Below are 21712 nucleotides of genomic sequence, written 5' to 3' on the forward strand. Positions count from 1 at the left end.
ACCTTGTTGTGATGGGCACCTTCAGTCACAATGAAATACACATCTCTCCCCTCCCTCTACCACAGAGCCAGACAACTCTAAGATATCGGATGACTCTGAGTAAATCATCTACGTTAGTTTTGCCTCCTTCCTCACCTTTTTCCCTCAACCCTCTGCAACCTGGCTTCTATTCCCATGCATGGTAGTATCTCTGTGATGGTTAAGGGAATGGGTAAATTCAGGCTGAGTTTTCCTGAATTTTTAAAGGATTTATCCGTGAAATACTCTCATCCTTGGCTTTCAGTGACATGGTATCTTCTTGGTTTTCCTCGACCACTTTGATGCTTTCATTTCAGTATCCTTTGGGGTTTCTTCTGCTCTTGCCTATTTAGTGACGTTACTCAGGATTCTGCCCTTGGCTCCCTTCACTTTTAATTTTAAACATTCTCTGGTGGGCTCTATTTCTATGGCTTTGATTACTGTCTACAACCCTGAGGGAACAGATGCACAGAAAAATACAAAGATAAAGTATTTTCCAAAGAGTGTATCATCAACTAAAATAAAATAGATCCAATGTCCTATGGGAGAAGTAACAGTCTTACGGCCTTAGACGGACCTATACTTAGCAAAAGTTCAAAAGTCGAAAAAGAAAAAGCAGATCATTTCAGTGAAGAGTAGGAATCCTAAATCACCTGAGAATTGCTAGTTAGTGAGTCAGTTTCCATGTTCTCCTTGATGTTCCCCTTCTGGAGGATGACACAATCCTTGCAGGGTATCTCTGAGGAAGATGAAGGAAAACATTAGGGAGACAAGATTTGCCCTGGAGAAACATTTAATGATTATAGTAGTCATTTTAACATGCTATTCATAGGAATCATCTTTAGAGCTTTAGAAAAATAATGATGTCAGGCCCTACCAGCAATCAGAATCTCCACAGGTGGGGCTCAGATGTTAAAGTTTTTAAAAACTCTAAAAATGGGCACCTGGGTGGCTCAGTTGGTTAAGCGACTGCCTTCGGCTCAGGTCATGATCCTGGAGTCCCAGGATCGAGTCCCACATTGGGCTCCCTGCTCGGGCGAGAGTCTGCTTCTCCCTCTGACCCTCCCCCTTCTCATGCTTTCTCTCATTCTCTCTCTCAAATAAATAAATAAAAATAAGAGCTCTAAAAATGATTCTGATAACCTACCAGAAGTTGCATAGTATCGGATCAGGGAGAAGAAGGCCAAAATAATATTTTGAGGCTTCATCTGTGTCTACAGCAGATTCCAAAAAATAACTTTAATTCTGTCCTAACTAAAGTCTGTAGCTTTGTAGTTAAGTTTTGAAATTGAAAGTATGCATCCTTAAAGTTTGTTCTTCATCAAGGCTGTTTTGGTTATTTGGACTCCTTTGTAACTTCATATGCATTTTAGGATCAGCTTGTCTATTTCTGCAAAAAAAGATAGCTGGAATTTTGCTATGAATTGCATTTGAACCTGCAGAGCGCTTTAGAGAGTATTATCATCTTAAAAACATTAAGCCATCCAATACATGAACACAGGCTGTCTTTTTAAAATTATTTTTAATGAAAAAAATTGACAGGTAACCCAGTCCCAGGGATCCCAAGGGCTGCTGACGGGCTCTGCAGGCCTCTCGGGGTACTCAAAGGGCAGTAGGTGCGAACTCTGAACTAGTCGTCTTCCATTGGACCTGTGGAGACTGAGGTGGGCAGTTGTAAGTAAATGCCTTGTGGCTTTTGCTAGGAAATCTTAAAAAAAAATTCACATAAAAGTGACCCATGTATTTTAAACCCATGCTGTTCAAGGGTCAACTGCATAAGAACAGATCATATGACAGTAAAGATAACTTTACTTCTTCCTTTCCAATTAGGATGCCTTTTATTTCTTTTTCTTGTTTGTTGCACTGGCTAGTACCTCCAGTATAATGTTGAACAGACGTAGCCAGAGTGGGCATCCTTGTCTTGTTCCTTATCCTAAGGGTAAAGCTTTCAGTCTTTAACCATTAAGTATGATGCTTCCTGTAAGTTTTTCATAGATGCCCTTTATCAGGTAGAAGAAATTCCCTCTATTCCTAGTATATTGAGTGCTTTTATCATGAAAGGGCAATAGATTTTGTCAAATGCTTTTTCTCTTATCAAGAGGACCTCATGTGCACCTGAGTGGCTCAGTCGATTAAGTGTCTACCTTCAGCTCAGGTCATGATCTCAGGGTCCTGGGATAAGAGTCCCGTATCAGGCGCCCTGCTCCGCGAGTAGTCTGCTTCCCCTTCTCCCTCTGCCCCTCCCCTCCACATTCACATTGTTTTAAGCCACTTTGTGGTCATTTGTTATGACAGTAATAGAAAACTAATATAACTAACTACAAATAAGCACCACCTCAACTCCTTCTCTGAAACTGTTCTAAAGCTTAACAATTACTTCATAATCAACAATTTCAGTAAATTACTTTCAATATTCATCTTAATAGAAGCTTTTTGTCACAGCATTGCTGAACACTCCCTTCTTGAAGATTTCTCTTTTCTTAGCTCAAGATACTAACATTTCTTGGTTCTCTGATGTCCTAGATTATGCTTTTCTAGCCTGCTTACCTGGCTTTTCTTCTTCTGTTTAATCCTTTATTTCTTTTTCAAATAAGGACTAAATACAGCAACAATATCATCACTCTCCCCAGTCAACAATTCCTTGTCAAATATCCAATCAACTGCCTCATGACTTACAAGCTTCACACATTCATGTGATTGGCTATACATCTTTTACGTTTAATTTCTGAATCCCTCGTCCATATCCCCACTTCTCCCTTAAAATTAGTTTGTTTTAGGGTGGTGCCTGGGTGGCTCAGCAGGTTAAATGTCCAACCCTTGATTTCAGCTCAGTGGTGACCTCAGGGTCATGAGATGGAGCCCCACGCTGGGCTCCGTGCTCAGTGCAGAGTCTGCTGGAGATTCTCTGTCCCTCTCTCTCTCTCGCTCTCCCTCTCACCCTGCTTGTGCATGCATGCTCTCTCTAATTAAATAAAATCTTTAAAAAAAACAAAATTATTTTGTTTTAGAAACTGGATTATCTTGTAGTTTCCCAGAGTTTAGATTTTACTAATGGCATTCCCATGATATAATTTATTTATTTTTATTTTTATTTTTTATTTTTTTAAAGATTTTATTTATTTATTTGAGAGAGAGAGTGAGAGAGAGAAAGAGCACAAGAGGGGGGAGCAGAAGAGGGAGAAGCAGACTCCCTGCTGAGCAGGGAGCCCGATGCGGGACTCGATCCCAGGACTCCAGGATCATGACCTGAGCCGAAGGCAGTCGCTTAACCAACTGAGCCACCCAGGCGCCCTCCCATGATATAATTTAACATGTTCCTCCATCCTTTGTATTTCCTGTAATGGGTAGTTAGAGCTATGATAGCCCTTAAGTATTGATGCTCCCTAAGGTATGTATTTCTCCTACTTCTGTTCATACCTGTAACTTTCCAAACCCATAGAGATCTCAAATTCAACATGCCACATAATTACTGTATAAATCCCCTCCCATAAAATCCGTTACTTATGCCCATTCATGTACGGCAGAACACGCACATTTACATCAAATCTTATCCCACTCACACCTTATATGCAGTCCATAATTCCTTTAGGTTCAAACTCCTGTTTTCCCAATACTCCCTCATCCTTTAACACCTCACCTATCTTAACTGATTTTCCTGTTAAGATGCTGATAAACTTTTTCTGTGAAGATCCAGATAGTAAATATTATGGGTTTTGCAGGCAATACAGTCTCTGCTACAACTAATCAACTCTGGTCATGGCATGAAAGCAACTGTAGACTAAATGTAAATCAGTGGGCATGGCTGTGTTCCAAAAACACTATCTCCAAAAACATTTGGCCTTTGGGCCATAGTTTGCCAACCACTACTCTATATTGATATCAAAATGATATTTTAGTTTATTTTTTTTAAAAGATTTTATTTATTTGACAGAGAGAGACACAGTGAGAGAAGGAACACAAGCAGGGGGAGTGGGAAAGGGAGACACCGGCTTCCTGCTGAGCAGGGAGCCCGATGCGGGGCTTGATCCCAGGACCCTGGGATCATGACCTGAGCCGAAGGCAGATGCTTAATGACTGAGACATCCAGGCGCCCCAAAAATATTTTAAAATGCAAATCAAATCATTTTACTCCCCTACCCATGCTATGAGATCTCATTCTCTATTTCTATTTCTTATAGAATAAAATCTGTGCTTCCTTAAATAGTAAAGTCCTTCATGTTCTGGCCCTTGACACCCTCTTAGCTTCAGAAAAAGATAATTTCTTTTCTTTTTTTTTAAATTTTTAAATTTTTTTTCCTTTTTTCTTTTTTCTTTTTTTAAAGATTTTATTTATTTATTTATTTGACAGAGAGAGACACAGCGAGAGAGGGAACACAAGCAGGGGGAGTGGGAGAGGGAGAAGCAGGCTCCCCGCAGAGCAGGGAGCCCGATGTGGGACTCGATCCCAGGACCCTGGGATCGTGACCTGAGCCGAAGGCAGTCGCTCAACCGACTGAGCCACCCAGGCGCCCTCTTTTTTTTTTTAAAGATTTTATTTGACAGAGACATAGCGAGAGAGGGAACACAAGCAGGGGGAGTGGGAGAGGGAGAAGTAGGCCTCCCGCTGAGCAGGGAGCCTGATGTGGGGCTTGATCCCAGGACCCTGGGATCACGACCTCAGCTGAAGGCAGACGCTTAACAAATGAGCCACCCAGGCACCCCAAGATAATTTCTTTTCATATGGGAAGGGTCAATTACTTTTTTTAGGGTTCTTTTTCTTTTTAATTGAGGTATAATTAATATATAACATCATACAGTTGACCCTTGAACAACGGGTCAGGGGCACCAACCTCCTGAGCAGCTGGAAATCTGCATATAACTTTAGACTCCCCCAAAACTTAACTACTAATAGCCTACCACTGACCAGAAGCCATACCAATAACATAAGCAGTCTAATGCATATTATATATATATATTACATACAGTATTCTTACAATAAAGTGAGCTAGAGAAAAGAAAGTGTTAAGAAAATCGTAAGAGAAAATACATTTACAGTACTGTGCTGTATTTATTGAAAAACACCCATATATAATTGGACCCACACAGTTTAAACCCATGTTGTTCAAGGGTCAACTGTATTAGCTTCAGGTGTACAATGTAACGATTCAATATTTATGTATATTGCAAAATGACCGCCACAATAAGTCTAGGTAACATCTGTCACCATATATATTTACAAAAAGTTTTTTCTTGTAATGAGAGCTCTTAAGATCTAATGTCTTAACAACTTTCAAATATGCAATACAGTATTATCAACTATAGTCACTACCCTGTACATTACATCCCCATGACTTATTTTATACCTGGAAGTTTCTAAACCTTGTGACTCTCCACCCATTTTGCCCATCCTCCCCGCCCCCCCCACCTCTGGCAATGACCAATTTGTTCTCTGTATCTATGAGCTCATTTTTCCCTTTTTTTTTTTTTTAGATTCCACATAAGGGTCAACTATTATTCTACTGCCAATTTTCTACATTCTCACCTTCATCTTTAAGTATTTCAATCACGTCCTTTATGAGGGTCACCACTTCTTTGCTGTTCCTTGGATGTTGTAAATTCACCCAAGTCCTGATGTCTTCAGGGAGAATTCTCAGAAATTGTTCTAGCACCAAGAGCTCTAGGATCTGCTGCTTTGTATGAACCTCTGGTCTCAGCCACTGAAGACAGAGCTCCCAGAGTTGGCACAGGGCTTCATGAGGCCCAGACACTGCCAAATACTGGAAATTTCTGAATCTTTGACGAGAGGCCTCAGAGTCATAGGTTTCCATGACTGGGATGGATTCCTGTTGCCAGGACACATCTACTCTCGGGGCCTCACTTTGTTCATGTAGAATCAGGTTTTGAGGTTTTGAGATAGCCATCAACTTGTTCAGAGGCTGCATCTTCCTGGACAGAACTCCCACTGTAGTTTGAATTTGTCTAACTAGAGGATTCTAGTAATTCTCAGGCTTGGGCTAAGCACTTGTGTACAATATATGTGCAATGTGATTTCAGCCAAGTTCTATCTCAATAAGAGAAAAGTTCCAGGAGCTTCAGACAGAAAGCTAACATTCAGGTACCTGAGAGAATGAAAAAAAGACACTAGTATGACCTATATTTAATGAACACGTTTTAGCATAGTGTTAAAAGATAAAATAATACAAATAATATTCTTAAAATTGTCTAATAAGATAAATATTATGGACTATTCTTCCATTCTTGTTTCCCTTTTTTATAACAAGAAAATATACTGTCTCTTTCCCTTCACCACCCATCAAAAAGACAGAAAACACAGACATCACACAAAAAGTGATAAATGAAATAGTCCTTTTAAAACAAACCTCATAATTTAATTGCCATTAGATTTCTCCTGTACCAGGTGACAACACATTTTTGCTTTATTTTATTTTTTTTTAATTTTATTTAGTTATTTAACAGAGAGAAAGAGAGAGAGCACAAGCAGGGGGAGTGGCAGGCAGAGGGAGAGGGAGAAGCAGACTCCCCGCTGAGCAGGGAGCCCAACGTGGGGCTCGATCCCAGGACCCTGGAATCATGACCTGAGCCAAAGGCAGACACTTAACCAACTGAGCCACCCAGGTGCCCCAACACATTTTTGCTTTAAAACTAAGCAAAACACATCTTCAGAAGGATATTCAAGTTATTAAGGCTTTATACTATCGATACCTAAAAAATACTCACTAAAATATCAATAAGATTATATAAAATGAGTAAAATTGGAAATACCACTAGAAATTAAGTTAAGAAACAATTATTTAAAAAATAATAGGAGTCATTTCATTGTCAGGGATAAATCAAAAAGTACATTTCAATGACACAAAAACAGACACATAGATCAATGGGTAGAGAGCACAGGAAAAAACCCATACCTATGTGGTTAATTAATCTATGACAAGGGAGTCAAGAATACACAATGGGGAAAGGACAGTCTTTTCAATAAATGGTGCTGGAAAACTGGACAGCTATAAGCAAAAGAATGAAACTGGACCACTTTCTTACACCATATGCAAAAATAAACTCAAAATGGATTTAAAAATCTAAATATGAGATCCGAAGCCATCAAACTCCTAACAGAAATACAGGCAGTAATCTCTTGGACATCAACCTTAGCAACATATTTATGGGTATGTCTCCTCAGACAAGAAAAACAAAAGCAAAAATAAACTGTTGGGACTACATCAAAATAAAAACTTTTGCACAGTAAAGGAAACCATCAACAAGACAAAAAGGCAACCTACTGAATGGGAGAATATATTTGAAAAGGACATATCTGGTAAGTGGTTGATATTCAAAATATATAAAGAATTTGTACATCTCGATACACACACTGACACACACACACAAATTCGATTAAAAAATGGGCAGAAGACCTGAATAGACATTTTCCCAAAGAAGATATACAAATGGCCAACAGGTATATGAAAAGATGCTCAACATCAATAATCATCAGGAAATGCAAATCAAAACCACAATGAGCTATCATTTCACACCCGTCAGAAAATGGCTAATATCAAAAAGACAAGAAATAACAAGTGGTAAGAATGTGGAGAAAAGGGAACCTTGTGCACTGTTGGTGGGAAGGTCAATTGGTGCAACCACTGTGGAAAACAGTATGGAGGTTTGTCAAAAAATTAAAAATAGATATATTATATGATCCAGTAATTTCACCACTGGGTATTTAGCCAAAGAAAATGAAGACGCTAATTTGAAAAGATATATGTACCCCTATGTTTATTGAATTATTTACAACAGCTAAGATATGAAAGCAACCAAAGATGAATGGATAAAGAAGTAGTATACATATATAATGGAATATTACACAGCCATAAAAAAGGATGAGACCTTGCTATTTGCAACAACATGGATGGATCTAGAGCGTATTATGCTAAGTGAAATAAGACGAGAAAAATAAATACCATATGATTTCACTTACACGTGGAATCTAAAAGCCAAAACAAATGAACAATCAAACCAACCAAAAAAGACTCTTAAATATAGAGAACTGGTGGTTGCCAGAGTGGAGGTGGCCGGGGGGGGGGGGAGATATGAAAAATAAAGGGAATTAAGAAGTACAAACTTCAGTTACAAAATAAGTCACAGAGGGGCACCTGGGTGGCTCAGATGGTTAAGCGTCTGCCTTCGGCTCAGGTCATGATCCCAGGGTCCTGGGATCAAGTCCCACATCGGGCTCCCTGCTCCTTGGGAGCCTGCTTCTCCCTCTGCCTCTCTCTCTCTGTCTCTCATGAATAAATAAATAAAATCTTAAAAAAAAAAATAAGTCACAGAGATGAAAAGTACAGCATAGGAAATATAGATAGTAATATAATAACATGGTGACACATGGTAACAACACTTACCGTGGTGAGTACTGTATAGAACTGCAGAATCAGTATGTTGTATACCTGAAACTAATATTGTATGTCAATTTTATTTTATTTTTTTTAAGATTTTTTATTTATTTATTTGAGACAGAGAGAATGAGAGAGACAGAGAGCACATGAGAGGGGGGAGGGTCAGAGGGAGAAGCAGGCTTCCTGCCGAGCAGGGAGCCTGATGCAGGACTCGATCCTGGGACTCCAGGATCATGACCTGAGCCGAAGGCAGTCGCTTAACCAACTGAGCCACCCAGGCGCCCTGTCAATTTTATTTTAATTAAAATTAGTACATTCCCAGATTAGAATGATTAGAAGTTTTCATTTGTTAGGACTCACTATGGGCCAGTCTGCAATGTCCACCAGGGAGGTCATAGGCTCAACTAAACATTTAGACTCACAAGACTACATGGGCCGTATTTGGCACCAGTTTGTTCAGAAGGCCACTGAACAGAAAACACAGTTTGCTAGCAGAGTGAGTAACTGGCACTGTTCTTCAGTGGGCGTCTTCATACAATATAGCCAAGTCAAGAGATTCACATAGGTTGTACAGAAAGCATATTGACTGAAAAGCCTTCCCACAAGAGCCAGTATCTCTTTTAACAACTATGAGCAGAGCACTCACTGTTCCCCAAAGAGCTTGCCCAATTATAAGAGTCATTACATTCGGGGCGCCTGGGTGGCTCAGACGGTTAAGCGTCTGCCTTCAGCTCAGGTCATGATCCCAGGGTCCTGGGATCGAGTCCTGCATCGGGTTCCCTGCTAGGCGGGGAGCCTGCTTCTCTCCCTCCGCCTCTCTCTCTCTGACTTTCATGAATAAATAAATAAATAAAATTAAAAAAAAAAAAAGAGTCATTACATTCAGGGAAGTTGGAAACAGCTCATTTTATTACACGTCTCTAAGCCAGGGGTTAGGAGCAATCTCGTACCAGGGGAAATCTGACAATGTCTGGAGACAGTTTTGGCTGTCACAACTGGGGGCTCTTACTGGCATCTAGTGAGAGAAGCCCAGGGATCCTGCTAAACATCCTACAATGCACAAGACAGTGTTCTGTAATGGAGAATTGTCCAGCCCAAAGTGTCGGGAATTCCAAAGTAAAGAAATCCTGCTATAGAGAATACATAGTGACTAAAAGTACATACTTTGGAGTCACACTGACATGAGGCTAAATCCCAGCTGTACTAGTTACTACATGTATGAACTTAAGCAAATTATTTAACCAAACCGTGAGTTTTCTCAACTGTAACCTATCTGATTGAATTACAGGGGTTAAAAGAACACTCACCCACTTCTTGACAGGTAATACACACTCAATATACATTTTGTTGAGAGGTTCTTTTTTTTTAAATCATAAATGGATGTTGAATCCTGTCAAATGATTTTTCTGCATCTATTGAAATGATGTGATTTTATTTTTCATTTTCTTAATGTTGTGTATCACACTGACTGATTTGCAAATATGTTTGCAAATCATATCTGGTAAGAGATTAATATCCAAAATACATAAAGAACTCATACAAATTAATAACAAAAAACAATCTGATTTAAAAATAGGCAGAAGATTTGAATATTTTTCCAGAGAAGACATTTGAACATTTTTCCAAAGAAGACATACAGGTGGCCAACAGATACATAAAAAGATGCTCAACATCATTGATCATCAGACAAATGCAAATCAAAACAATACAATGATGTATCATCCCACAGCTGTGAGAATGATTATTTCTTTTAAAGATTTTATTTATTTATTTGACAGAGAGAGACACAGCGAGAGAGGGAACACAAGCAGCGGAGGGGGAGAGGGAGAAGCAGGCTTCCCGCTGAGCAGGGAGCCCAATGCGGGGCTCGATCCCAGGACCCTGGGACAACGACCTGAGCCGAAGGCAGATACCCAACAACTGAGCCACCCAGGCGCCCTGTGAGAATGATTATTATGAAAAAGACAAGACATAACAAGTGTTGCTGAGGATGTGGAGAAAAGGGAACCCTTGTGCACTGCTGACGGCGGTGTCGATTGGGGCAACCATTCTGGAACAGTATGGAGGTTCCTTAAAAAATTAAAATAGAACTACCCTATATCCAGCAACTCCACTTCTGGGTATTTATCCAAAGAAATTGAAAACACTAACTGGGAAAGATATATGCACCCTCATGTTCATGGCAGCACTTTACTTGGTTTACAATAGCCAAGATATGAAAACAACCTAAATGTCCATCAACAGATGAATGGATAAAGAAATTTATCTACACACACACACAGGAATATTATTCAGCCATAAAAAGAATAAAATCTTACCATTTGCAACAACATGGATGTACTTTGAGGGAATTATGATAAGGGAAATAAAGTCAGAGGAAGAAAAATACTGTATGATCTCTCTTATATGTGTAATCTTAAAAACAAACAAAAATACAAGCTCAGAGAACAAATTGGTGGTTGCCAGAGAAGAGTGGTAGGTGGAAGAAATGGGTAAAGGGGGTCAAAGGTCTCCCAGATCTCAGTTTTTAATACCATTCTTTAATAAAGGAACCAGGGCTTCATGGAGAAATGACTTATTCTAGAACTGGAGCAAGAAATATACAATATGGGGGTGCCTGGGTGGCTCAGTCAGTTAAGCATCTGCCTTCGGCTCAGGTCATGATCTCCAGGTCCTGGAATAGAGCCCTGCACCCGGCTCCCTGCTCAGCACGGAGTCTGCTTCTCCCTCTGCCTCTCCCTCTGCCTCTCTAGCCGACTTGTGCTCTCTCTCTCAAATAAATAAAATTAAAAAAAAAAAAAAAAGAAATATACAAGATGAGCTTGGAGCACCCTGAAGTACTAGAAACTAGATCAGAGCTCAAAAACAAAAACACATTCACTGGGGCATGTCCAAGGCACCAAGGAGCCAAGTGAAAGAGCTCCCAATGGCCAAAGCTGAAACAATATGAGCAATAAATAACCCAAAGTATAAAATTAATACTCATAAACTATACTAATATACATGACTGACTCAATCAGTAAGTAAATGGGGAAGACTAGACCAATCTCTCATGCAGAAGAATCCCAAATAAATTTGTGTAGATACTCAGTCCTCCAGGAGGTGGAACATAACTCTCCATCCCCTGAGTTTGGGCTCTACATAGTGAATCCCTTCCAAAGAGTAAATATGGGAAGAGGGAAAAAGAATAAATTTATAGTGGAGAAACCTGAAAAAAATACACCTCAGTCACGTGATCAAAGTTAACATCAATAATAACAGGACATGTTGACAGTATGTACCTTTGAGATGATGTGGTAGAAAGAGCACTTTATCTCTGTGATTTGCCTTCCCCAAACCCATAACCCCAGTCTAATCATGAGAAAAATTCTAACAAATTCTAATAGATGGGCTTCCTACAGTATACCTGACCAGTACTCCTCAAAATTGTAAGGGTCATTAAAAACAAGTCTCAGAAACTGTCCACAGCCAAGAGGAGGCTAAGGAGATATGACAACTAAATGTAATGTGGCATCCTCGGTGGGATGCTGAATCAGAAAAAGGGCATTAGGCAAAATTTAAAGAAATAAGATCAAAGAATGGACTTCAGTTAATGGATCTAATTAATAGATCTAATTAACATACTAATTTGTTACTAATAGGGGAAACGGGTATGGGGTATATGGGAGCTCTTTGTACTATAGTCTCAATTTTTCCGTAAATCTGAAATTGTTGTAAAATAAAAATTTTATTTAAAAAATTAAAGGACACTTGCCTGATGTATTCAGATTCAAAAGGATGCGTGGTAAATTTATGAAACAGAATTAGGGAGCCATTTAGTAAGACAGGATGAGATTAAGGTAAATATCAAAATGGATTAAGAGACTGACAATCTTGATTAGGAGTAAAGAACAAAAGGGACACTTCATTGAACCAGTGATATGATAGACAAATCTAAAAGTCTCTCCCAAAATGCTGAGGTAAGGGAGAACAAAATCTTATGGTGAAAAACAAATTAAAATTATGGAAAATTTTTTGCAAATCAAAGGATCCATGCATATGGCAAAAGGAAAAATAATCAAAAGCACATGAGAACTTTTATGATGAAAATCAACAGTCTCCTATCCTATCCTCCTTTCTATACCCAGGTTTACTACCAAGAGGTGATTTTTTTGGAAATTTTTTTTTGTGTTATGGGAGATTTCTGTCACTTGACCTTGTATATTTCATTAAAAAAAATTTCTACCAGTCATATTTTAAATTTAAGAGCTTTTTCTTGTTCACTGATGGTTCTTCTTCCACTGCATTGTGCTTGTCTGGTTGTTGCAATTACTTCAAATTTCTTTGGCAATTCTAATATGAGTTTTCTGTTTCTTAAATTCCCTTTTATTCTGTGGTCAGGGCTTCTGTTTATCTTGGTTCTTAGACATCTGGTGTTCCTTAGTTTTCTATTCATACTTAAGAATCAAGTATTAGGGTGACTATTCCAGAGAGCCGTACCAATTTCTACTTTGGCTGTATCAGTAGATTGGTTTTCTAATGGGCATCTACTCTGAATGGGAGAGATCCTCCTGAGAGTCATGTGTATATGGGTGAGACACACAGATTGGCATGCTCTGATTTAGGGTGAGTGGGGGGAGCTGGCTGTCAGGCTGTGCCTCCCTCCCCACATAACAGAGTGAAAAGGTTTTACTTTGAATGGAACACCCACATTAAAAGCCTTAGTTCTCCTCAGATGGTTTATTCAATTTATTTAGGAAAAAACTTTTTGTGGGAGGAAGGCACTTTAGCTAAACTGCTTCTTTATATAGGTGGGAAGGGAAACAGGTGGGGAAGTTGGGGAGATGACGGAAAGAGAGGTTTCACATGTAATCCTTCACTCGAGTCCTCTATTCTACTGGATTCTCACTCCCACACTGTGTTGGAACTTCTGATACTCAGAGGAAGCTTCCACCTCCATTGTGGTTACCTCACAGTACATTCTAAGTTGTGGCCCTTTCTACAGTTCCTTAAAAACTGTGTTTCTCTCCACTCGCCATCTTGTAGAGATGTATTGGCACCATTTATATGCTCATTAGTGCCCCTCTTATATGTCCACCAGACACAGGGCAAAGTGGATCAACTGAAGGAAGATTTTGAGATCCAACACTCTAAGCTTAGGGAAAGCACGGTCCATTAAAAAAGGAAAAAAAAAAAAGTTTCAAAGTGCTTCAGAAGCATGATGGAGTCCCACCAAAGAATGAACTACATGCCAGATACTTTTTAAATTACCATAAAGGGAGAAAGAAGGGGAAAAAAAGCTCAAAGGCAAATGTTAAAAATAAAATGAAACGCTAAGGAAGCACAAAAATTAAAAAAATTAAATGTAGAAATAATAAAAAGGATATCCACTATAACAGTAAATGTACTGGATAAAAAATTTCACTATATAAACACTCAAAAGACATCCAAAACAAAAGAACTGGAAAGCTGAAAATAAAAGGATGATTAAAAACATAATAAACAAGTGTAAGCAATATGCAGGGATATAATGATTTAAAAGCACAAATGCATTAAAGTAGACAAAAAGGAAACTTTAAATGATTGAAGGTACAACTTATAATGAAATATGACTTGTTAAATGTAACAAATAACATAATTGGAATATATTTATTGTAAAATCCTCAGAAAACAAAAGATGAATTCAACAATGACACGCCAGAAATGGGAGTGACTAGCGCAACTTTCTAAATCCTTAACACATAAAGTAAACTAAAATTAAGTAATAATATAGTAGATATGAAAATGTGCTTACTGTGATATATAAAACCAGGTAGAATGTAGTTTCTATTCAATCACTTACAAAAATGTTTACAAAAGCTACTATATATTAGGTTACAAAAAAACCTCCTCAAATAAAAAGTATCTACCAGTGAGACAGACCACTTTCAGAATGAAACCTAGAATTTAATACAAACAAAAAGAATTCTCAGCTAATTTAAAATTTAAACTTTGCATCAAAATACAATTCAAAACAGTAAAAACATTGCACATCAAAATCGACAGAGCACAGCTTAAGTTCCACTGTTAGAAATGTCAAAGCCTTACATCTGTAATTAAAGAAAAATGAGATGAATTAAATATCCAACTCAAAGTGAGAAAAAGCAACAAAATATACTGGGATTTTATAGCTAAAAATATAAATTAATACCTTACTCGGTATCAGTAATTACAGAACCAGGAGGACAGACATATTCAGGAGAACATGCGTGCATTTAAGATTTCAAAAAAGAACAGTTTGGATGATAGAAGGTACAAGGTACGGCTGTGACTGCGAGAAGCTTAAGGGGTCTGTAAGCGATGAACACTGGAATTAACAAAGTCAAGAACGGTTAAAGTACTGAACGGACGCCTTTCAGGACGATGGTGGCAGTCCGGATGAAGAGCTAAGAGTGTGAGCCAGTACCACGGGAAGGGAGGGCTCAATACGGCGCAGGTGACAGGAATCTGGAGCGTTAACCACCCCGGTGACACAGGTTCAAAGGACTGTAGAGCACTGAGGAAACTGAACAGGTGCCAATTGTGCGCTGGTGGTATCTGTGGGCAAAGAGGGTTGTTTAAACCAAACAGCTGATAGGCAGGGCCACAGCTTGAGGTAAAAACAGACTTTGGAGAATAGCGCAGATAAAGGGGCGCAGAAGCAGTTTGCAAATGAAGCGTCTGAAAATAAGGAAGATGCCTTGAAGTTTTGTTTGGAGCACTGGCTAGGGACGACTAGGAAGGAAGGCAAGCTGGAATGAAGTTTTCTCCAGTTTCTTTTCCAGCTGATCGATCCTGCCACACTCGGTATTTCCACGAGGAATCAATACCAGTCATTCCCAAACGGACTGGTGAAGCCACTTTCATCAGGTCGAGCGCCTGGAGACTGCCCCCCGGTACAGAATGGAAGAGAGGCCGGCGCTAAACGCTGTGCATATGTGCTCTCCGGCGCAGCCCACGCCTCCCCCGCTCCCCGTGCCCCGCTCCAGGTGGTCCCGCAGAGACTGCGGAGCCGAGCGCCGCGCCCGAAGCCGCCTCACTGCGAACCAGCCGACACGCTCAAGCGGGATTCCCAATTCCGCACACCCGCGTCCTCACCGCCCGCTGACCCAGTGATACCTGCGGGCACCGCTCCCAGCGGGGGCTCCGTTCGGTCACACCCAGGCGCCAGATCCGCCAGCAGCCGCGGGGGCCGCCGGCCTCGCGGGCGGAGGGAGCCGGCGTGGGTAATCACGCCACAGCTAAGAAGCCGTGACCACACCAGGCGCTTAAACGCCGCCGCCAGATCTGTGTCTCGGAAAAGCCGACGCGCGCCCCCGGCGCACGCATGCGCACCACCCCTGGAAAGAGCCCCCAGCAGCCCTCGCGGCCCCAGTCCGCGGACTTGATGGGGGCTTCTGCAAGTCCCGCCCCCTTCCCCAGACCCCGCCCACCCCGTAGACTGGCGACCAACCCTAGGGCCAGGAACGCCAGGAACGGGTGGATGGGGGCCTTGGTCAGGGAGGAGGGGAGGGTGAGGTGCAGGGAGAATGGCCTGTCAAACATTCTTAGCTTCCGCCATCCCATCCCGGATAACTGGCCAAAATCTTCCTCACCTTCTCCGTGCTACCCTCACCCCATTTGCGTGGAACCAAAAAACATGGCAGAATTTCGAAAAGATACCGATTTGTGTATAACATGTTTTTCACTGATTGAGTCACTCATTCATTCCTTCTGTTTTGCGTCCAGGTGAAAAGTTTCGCGGAAGTCCATGAGTTCAGTTTTGGCTTGTTGAGTATGAGATACTTTGTGATGTCCAAGAAGCATTATCAAATAGACATGGATAGAAGTGTCTGGAGCTTCGAGGTGTCTCGGGCAGAGGTATGAAATTTGTGTCAATTCTGGGTAGATGATAGTTGAGGCTATGCGTGAGGATGACATTGCAGAAAGAAAGAGAAAAAGCGAAAACGCTAAAAGGAGAGGGTCCAGGATTGAGCCCCAGAGGAAGAACTCAAACTAGTAAATCAGGGAAAGCCTCTCCGGGACAGAGCTTTAAATCTAGACTATGAGTTGAACAAGGTAAAACAAAAGGGGAGCTAGAAGATTTTTTGCTAACTTCCTCTCTGTTCACTACTGTCTTAAGCAAATTAGAAATATCATCTCATTCATCACCACAACACTATGAGGTAGAGATTATCATCCCCCAGTTTTTGGAAATTAAATCAGACAAAGCTAAGCCCCAAGCTCAGATCACTTACTTGTACCACTGCTGTTCACTCAATACTTCAATATTTAGGGGGCCATTAGTAAGTTATTGCAGAATTATGGATGGATATTTTCCAAGTTTGGGGATACACTGTGTGCTATGAATTGTTTGTGATGAGGTTGACCTTTACAACATTCATATTAAAGTAGCTAGGCAAAATCAGAAATTTAACTTGTAAGTATTGCCAGTACATAGGCTCAAACATGATCCATACCCAATGAAGAGCAGGGAAGTGGAAAAGACACAAAGTAGGAAGGAGAATGACCAGGCTTTCTCTCTTACCTTATGGATATGAGGTTTCTGACCATGTGCCTTCAAAGGTCCCCTGAAGCACTAAGACTGCTGTCTAATTGAATGGGGTAATTTTCAGGGTGCAATCACTTCACTAAAGGTCCAGATATTTTTTAATGGAACAATCTTGTAAGATTTCTCTCAATGTATGACTTTCACTGTAAAGGTAAAGGACTCTGAAGCTATCTGGGACTTGATCCTTGAGATGCATGCAATTGTTTGCTACAAACTCCATTTCCTTGTAGCATCATGACATCCAGATGTTCTGAATTAGAACCTGTCTGTATTCATTTAAGAAAAAATACAGAGAAAACTTGAGTTAAGCCAATCCATTTCCTAGACCACATATTCATTCAGCAATTTTTTACTGATGTGGCAGATATTGTACTAGCTGCAGGGAATACATTAGTAACACAATCAGATGAGGACTATCTTAATGCCCAACAGAAGCATTCCCTGTGCTAAGCCACTATATCTCTTTACTCAACATTTTGTGTTGTACACATGCTCAGAATATTGTGTTATGTAGATTATAAGTTATACTGGTCAGTGTGGAATCTGTAGGTAGTCAAGACATTAGTGGGGGTGATTTGGTTTCATAGGCCATGTATAGTGGACATTTGTCAGTTTTTGGCTTCTGATCATTTGAGTACCCTTTCCATATTTATAGTCATCTGGGAGTCTTGGACTAGTTAGAGCCTGCCTCCCTTCATACAAGCTGAATCCACTTGAAATTCACTTTCTTTGTCTTCACTGCAGCTAGGGTATAGCATGTATCTTGGACTCAGTCAATTAGATACTCCCAGTCTAGACTCTGAATTAAGAGCTAGTGCTATGAAAAAGCAAGGACAGCAGACTGTTTTTCTTTTTAAAAAATAGACTTTATTTTTGTAGATCAGTTTTAGACTTACAGAGAAAATAAGAATTACCCTGAGTCGTCATATACACACTTTCCCCTATTATTGACATCTTACATTATAATATGGTATTTGTTACAATTAAGAAAAATCAACATAGATGGCGTATTATTTTTTTAAATTTTATTTATTTATTTATTTATTTATTTATTTATTTATTTATTTATGAGAGTGAGTGTGAGCAGGGGGAGGGACTGGGGGATTGAGGGGGAGAGAGAGAGAGAATATCCCAAGCAGACTCCACATGCAGCGTGGATCCCCACGTGGGGCTGGATCCCACAATCCCAAGACCATGACCTGAGCCAAAACCAAGAGTCAAATGTCCAGCCAAATGAGCCACCCAGGCACCCCATTGATATCTTATTATTAACTAAAATTCATACACGATTTTGATGTCCTTTCTTGTTTTCTTTTCTTTTCTTTTCTTTTCTTTTCCCTTTTATCTCTTTTCTGATCCAGGATCCCACCCAGGATGCCACATTACATTTAGTTGTCATGTCTCTTTAGGCTCCTCTTGGCTGTGAAACTTTCTCAGACCTGTTTTTGATGACCGTTACAGTTTTAAGGAGTACTTGTCATGTATTTTATAGGAAGCCCACATAGTAGAATTTGTCTGATCTTTTTCTAATGATTAGACTGAGGTTATGGGTGTAGGGGAGGAAGATCACAAAGATAAAGTGCTATTTCCAACACATCACCTCAAGGGTACATACTATCAACGTGACTTATCACTACTGCTGTTAACACAGTTTCTTTCCTTTTCTGTCAGTGGCTGAATAAGCAAGCACCAACCCAAATACCAGCCTCAGTGAATCAGCAGCTCCAGTAGCTGGTCCTGGGCTGATGGTGTTGGCAGAGTAAATTCTGCTATCTAGTGCTGAATGGCAGCAATGTTCTCATCACACCCATTCTATATGATTTTGGCCTGGGGTGCTGGCTGCAGGACCAGAATTACCATTCAATATTTTTCCTTTTAGCTTAAATCACACATAGTCGGCCTCTGTTACTTGCAACTAAGAACCCTAATCTATACGTTATCTTCATTATTAATTTTGGGTGTATGCTCAAAATTTTTTCTTTTGAAGCTTTCTGGCCGTTTATTCCCTCCCCTCCATAGCAGGAGAGATAGCATGTTTTGGGGTTTTTGCTTTTTCTTTTCTTTTGTTTCTTTTCTTTTGAGAGAGATAGCAGCTTTTATTAGTAGTGTGAAAAAGCCCTACAGGCATCTATTTTGATGGAAGGAATGGGAGAATAATTCTCTCAGCATTTCAGTTATCCATTGCTGTATAACAAACCACCTCAAAACTTACTGCCTTGAAACAGTACCCATTTTATTTTGCTTAGGATCCTGTGGTTTCAGAATTTGGAGTGGGGATGGCAACCATTGGTAATGGGAATATTAAAGAAATGACTATGGTGTGGATGGCTGAGATCGGTGGAGGAATGAAGATCAAGGAATTCTGAGAATGCAGAGTAGTTGGAATATTTCATTTTATGTAAAAATTAGAATACCTAAGATCTATAACAGGAGTAGTGTGTTGGGGAAAGTGACAGTGATCCAGGGGTAAAAGCCTTCAAGGAAATGGGAGAAGTGACCTAGGAATCTAATTTAAAAAAAAAAAAAAAAGCTCACAATCCCACTTTCTCATCCCTTACTTCTTTCTTCTTTTCCCCTTTGGCGAGACTTCTCTAAATTAGTGTCCAAATTTTCTGTTTACATTTCCTTACTTTTCCTCCTGTTACTGAAATAGATCTCATTTAGATGATCATGGACAGCCAAGTCACCAACTTCACCTATTAGTGTTTTATCCTTGTCTATATCACTTGTCTATATCCTTGTCTATATCACTTTAACTGCTGTTTGTCTGAGATTGTTCTCTGATCCTCACAGCCCAGATAAGAGTTTGTCTATTGTAGTGCAGCTCCAGTAATTTTAAAAGGGTAGTAACAAATGCAAAAAATGTGTACTGAAACACACATTTCATTGTGTGAAACACACATGTCAGTCATTGCTCTGGGCATATTGGATACAAGTAGAGTCCGAGAAGATAAAATGAAATAAGAGCTCAATAAATGGTTTTATAATGAATGCATGGAGGGCGCGCACCTGAGTGTCTCAGTGGGTTAAGGGTCTGCCTTCGGCTCACGTCATGAACCCAGGGTCCTGGGATCGAGCCCCTCTTTGGGCTCCCTGCTCAGTGGGGAGCCTGCTTCTTCCTCTCCCTCTGCCTCCTCCCCCTTCTTGTGTTCTCTCTTTCTTTCTCTCTCAAATAAATAAAATAAATATTTAAAATGAATGCATGGGTGCATGAATGAAAGAAATAAGAATTTAGCTACTAGATCTTACTTCACTGGGGAGGTCTTCTACTGCAGAGTCAGTAGTTCCTGACTACTGAGGTCTGTGGTTCCTGGACTCGTATCCATGGCAACTATAGAATGGTTGTCATGGAATCCCCTCTAAACATGTGATTGAGTAAATGTTTGGGTAAAATAGGCAAGTGGCTGTTGGCCAGATTGTTTGGACTAAGGGTTTATGAAACCTGAAGTGGTCCCCAGAATCTACCATTCTAGACACGATGAGCCACAGTGAGACGTGGTTACAGACATCTAAGCCTATGGAGGGGTCAGCCTCAGATTGGGAAACTCCAATTTTAAAATCCCAATTTCTGTTTGGTTTTGGAAGAGATATTCATTGGGTAAAGTAGGCTCATTCGAAGGAGGATGACCAGAATGAATACAGGGTGCCAAAGCATGTCAGATAAAGGAACTTGAAAGAAACAAGTAGGTGGTTGGTTGTGAGAATTGAATTTGGGCCAATACAGAAACTTACTTCAATGAGTTCTGGTATAGAATACTGAAAATTGTTCTAGGACTATAACTAGAAAGTGGGTTCAAGATACAGGATCATTGATTTTGACTTACCATAAGGAAGGTCTTTGTAATAGCTAAGAACCATCTATAGTTGAACAATGCAGGTTTGTACTGCATGGGTCCCCTTATATGTGTATTTTTTTCGATACAGTACAGTACTGTGAATATATTTTCTCTTATGCTCTTCTTTTTTAAAAAAAAAAAGATTTTATTTATTTGAGAGAGAGAGTGACAGAGAGAGAGAGAGAGAGCACAAGCCAGGGGAGCAGCAGAGGGAGGAGCAGAACTGACTCCCTGCTGGGCAGGGAACCTGATATGGGGCTTGGCCCCAGGACCCCAGGATCATGACCTGAGGTGAAGGCAGATGCTTAACCGACTGAGCCACCCAGGTGCCCTCTTATGATCTTCTTAAGAACATTTTCTTTTCTCTAGCTTACTTTATTGTAAGAATACAGTATACAATACATATAACATAGAAAATATGTGTTAATCGACTGTTTATGTTATTGGGAAGGCTTCCAGTGAACAGTAGGCTATTAGAAGTTAAATATTGGGGGAGTCAAAAGTTGTTTGAGGATTTTCCCGTATGTGGGTTGGCACATGTTGTTCAAGGATCAACTTATAAATGAAAAGGAATGATCCAAGAGAATAGGGAGCTACGTATTCTTGTTTAGGCCAATGCTGGATAATTATTCAATAGAAGTATTGTGGAGTGGTTTAAACCTTGGACCTATGTTTGAGTTAAAGGACTGTTAAATTCCCTTTTTACCCTGATAGTCTATGTTTCTATGAAATGTGGGATAAGATAAAAAAAAAAAAAAAACTCAATTTTTTGAAGCTTTCACGAGAGAACATTATGAACTAGTAAGTATTTTGCTTTTGGTGCATTTTACAAGCTGAAATGCTCCAAGCCATGAATGATCCCAGTATTAAAGACTCTTCCAGATTTATTGATTGCTTCTATCAGAGCCTATTCCTAGGTTTGT

At 40.0% G+C, this 21712-nt stretch overlaps 1 protein-coding gene across 1 annotated transcript in view; it reads right to left on the bottom strand.

The window, feature by feature from the left end:
* The window catches only part of ZNF215 (zinc finger protein 215), a 70122-nt gene that overhangs the window by 12344 nt on the left and 36066 nt on the right, over window positions 1–21712 (bottom strand). The window contains exons 2-3 of the mRNA XM_034994965.1: window positions 5540–6116; window positions 672–757 (exon numbers count right to left, since the gene is read on the bottom strand). Coding sequence (XP_034850856.1) covers window positions 672–757; window positions 5540–5939 — 486 coding nt within the window. The 5' untranslated portion in view covers window positions 5940–6116. The remainder of the gene's footprint in view (window positions 1–671; window positions 758–5539; window positions 6117–21712) is intronic.

The sequence above is a fragment of the Mirounga leonina genome, unplaced genomic scaffold, assembly GCF_011800145.1.
Source record: "Mirounga leonina isolate KUSES-001 unplaced genomic scaffold, KU_Mleo_1.0 Mir_92, whole genome shotgun sequence".
Taxonomy (NCBI): Eukaryota; Metazoa; Chordata; class Mammalia; order Carnivora; family Phocidae; genus Mirounga; species Mirounga leonina.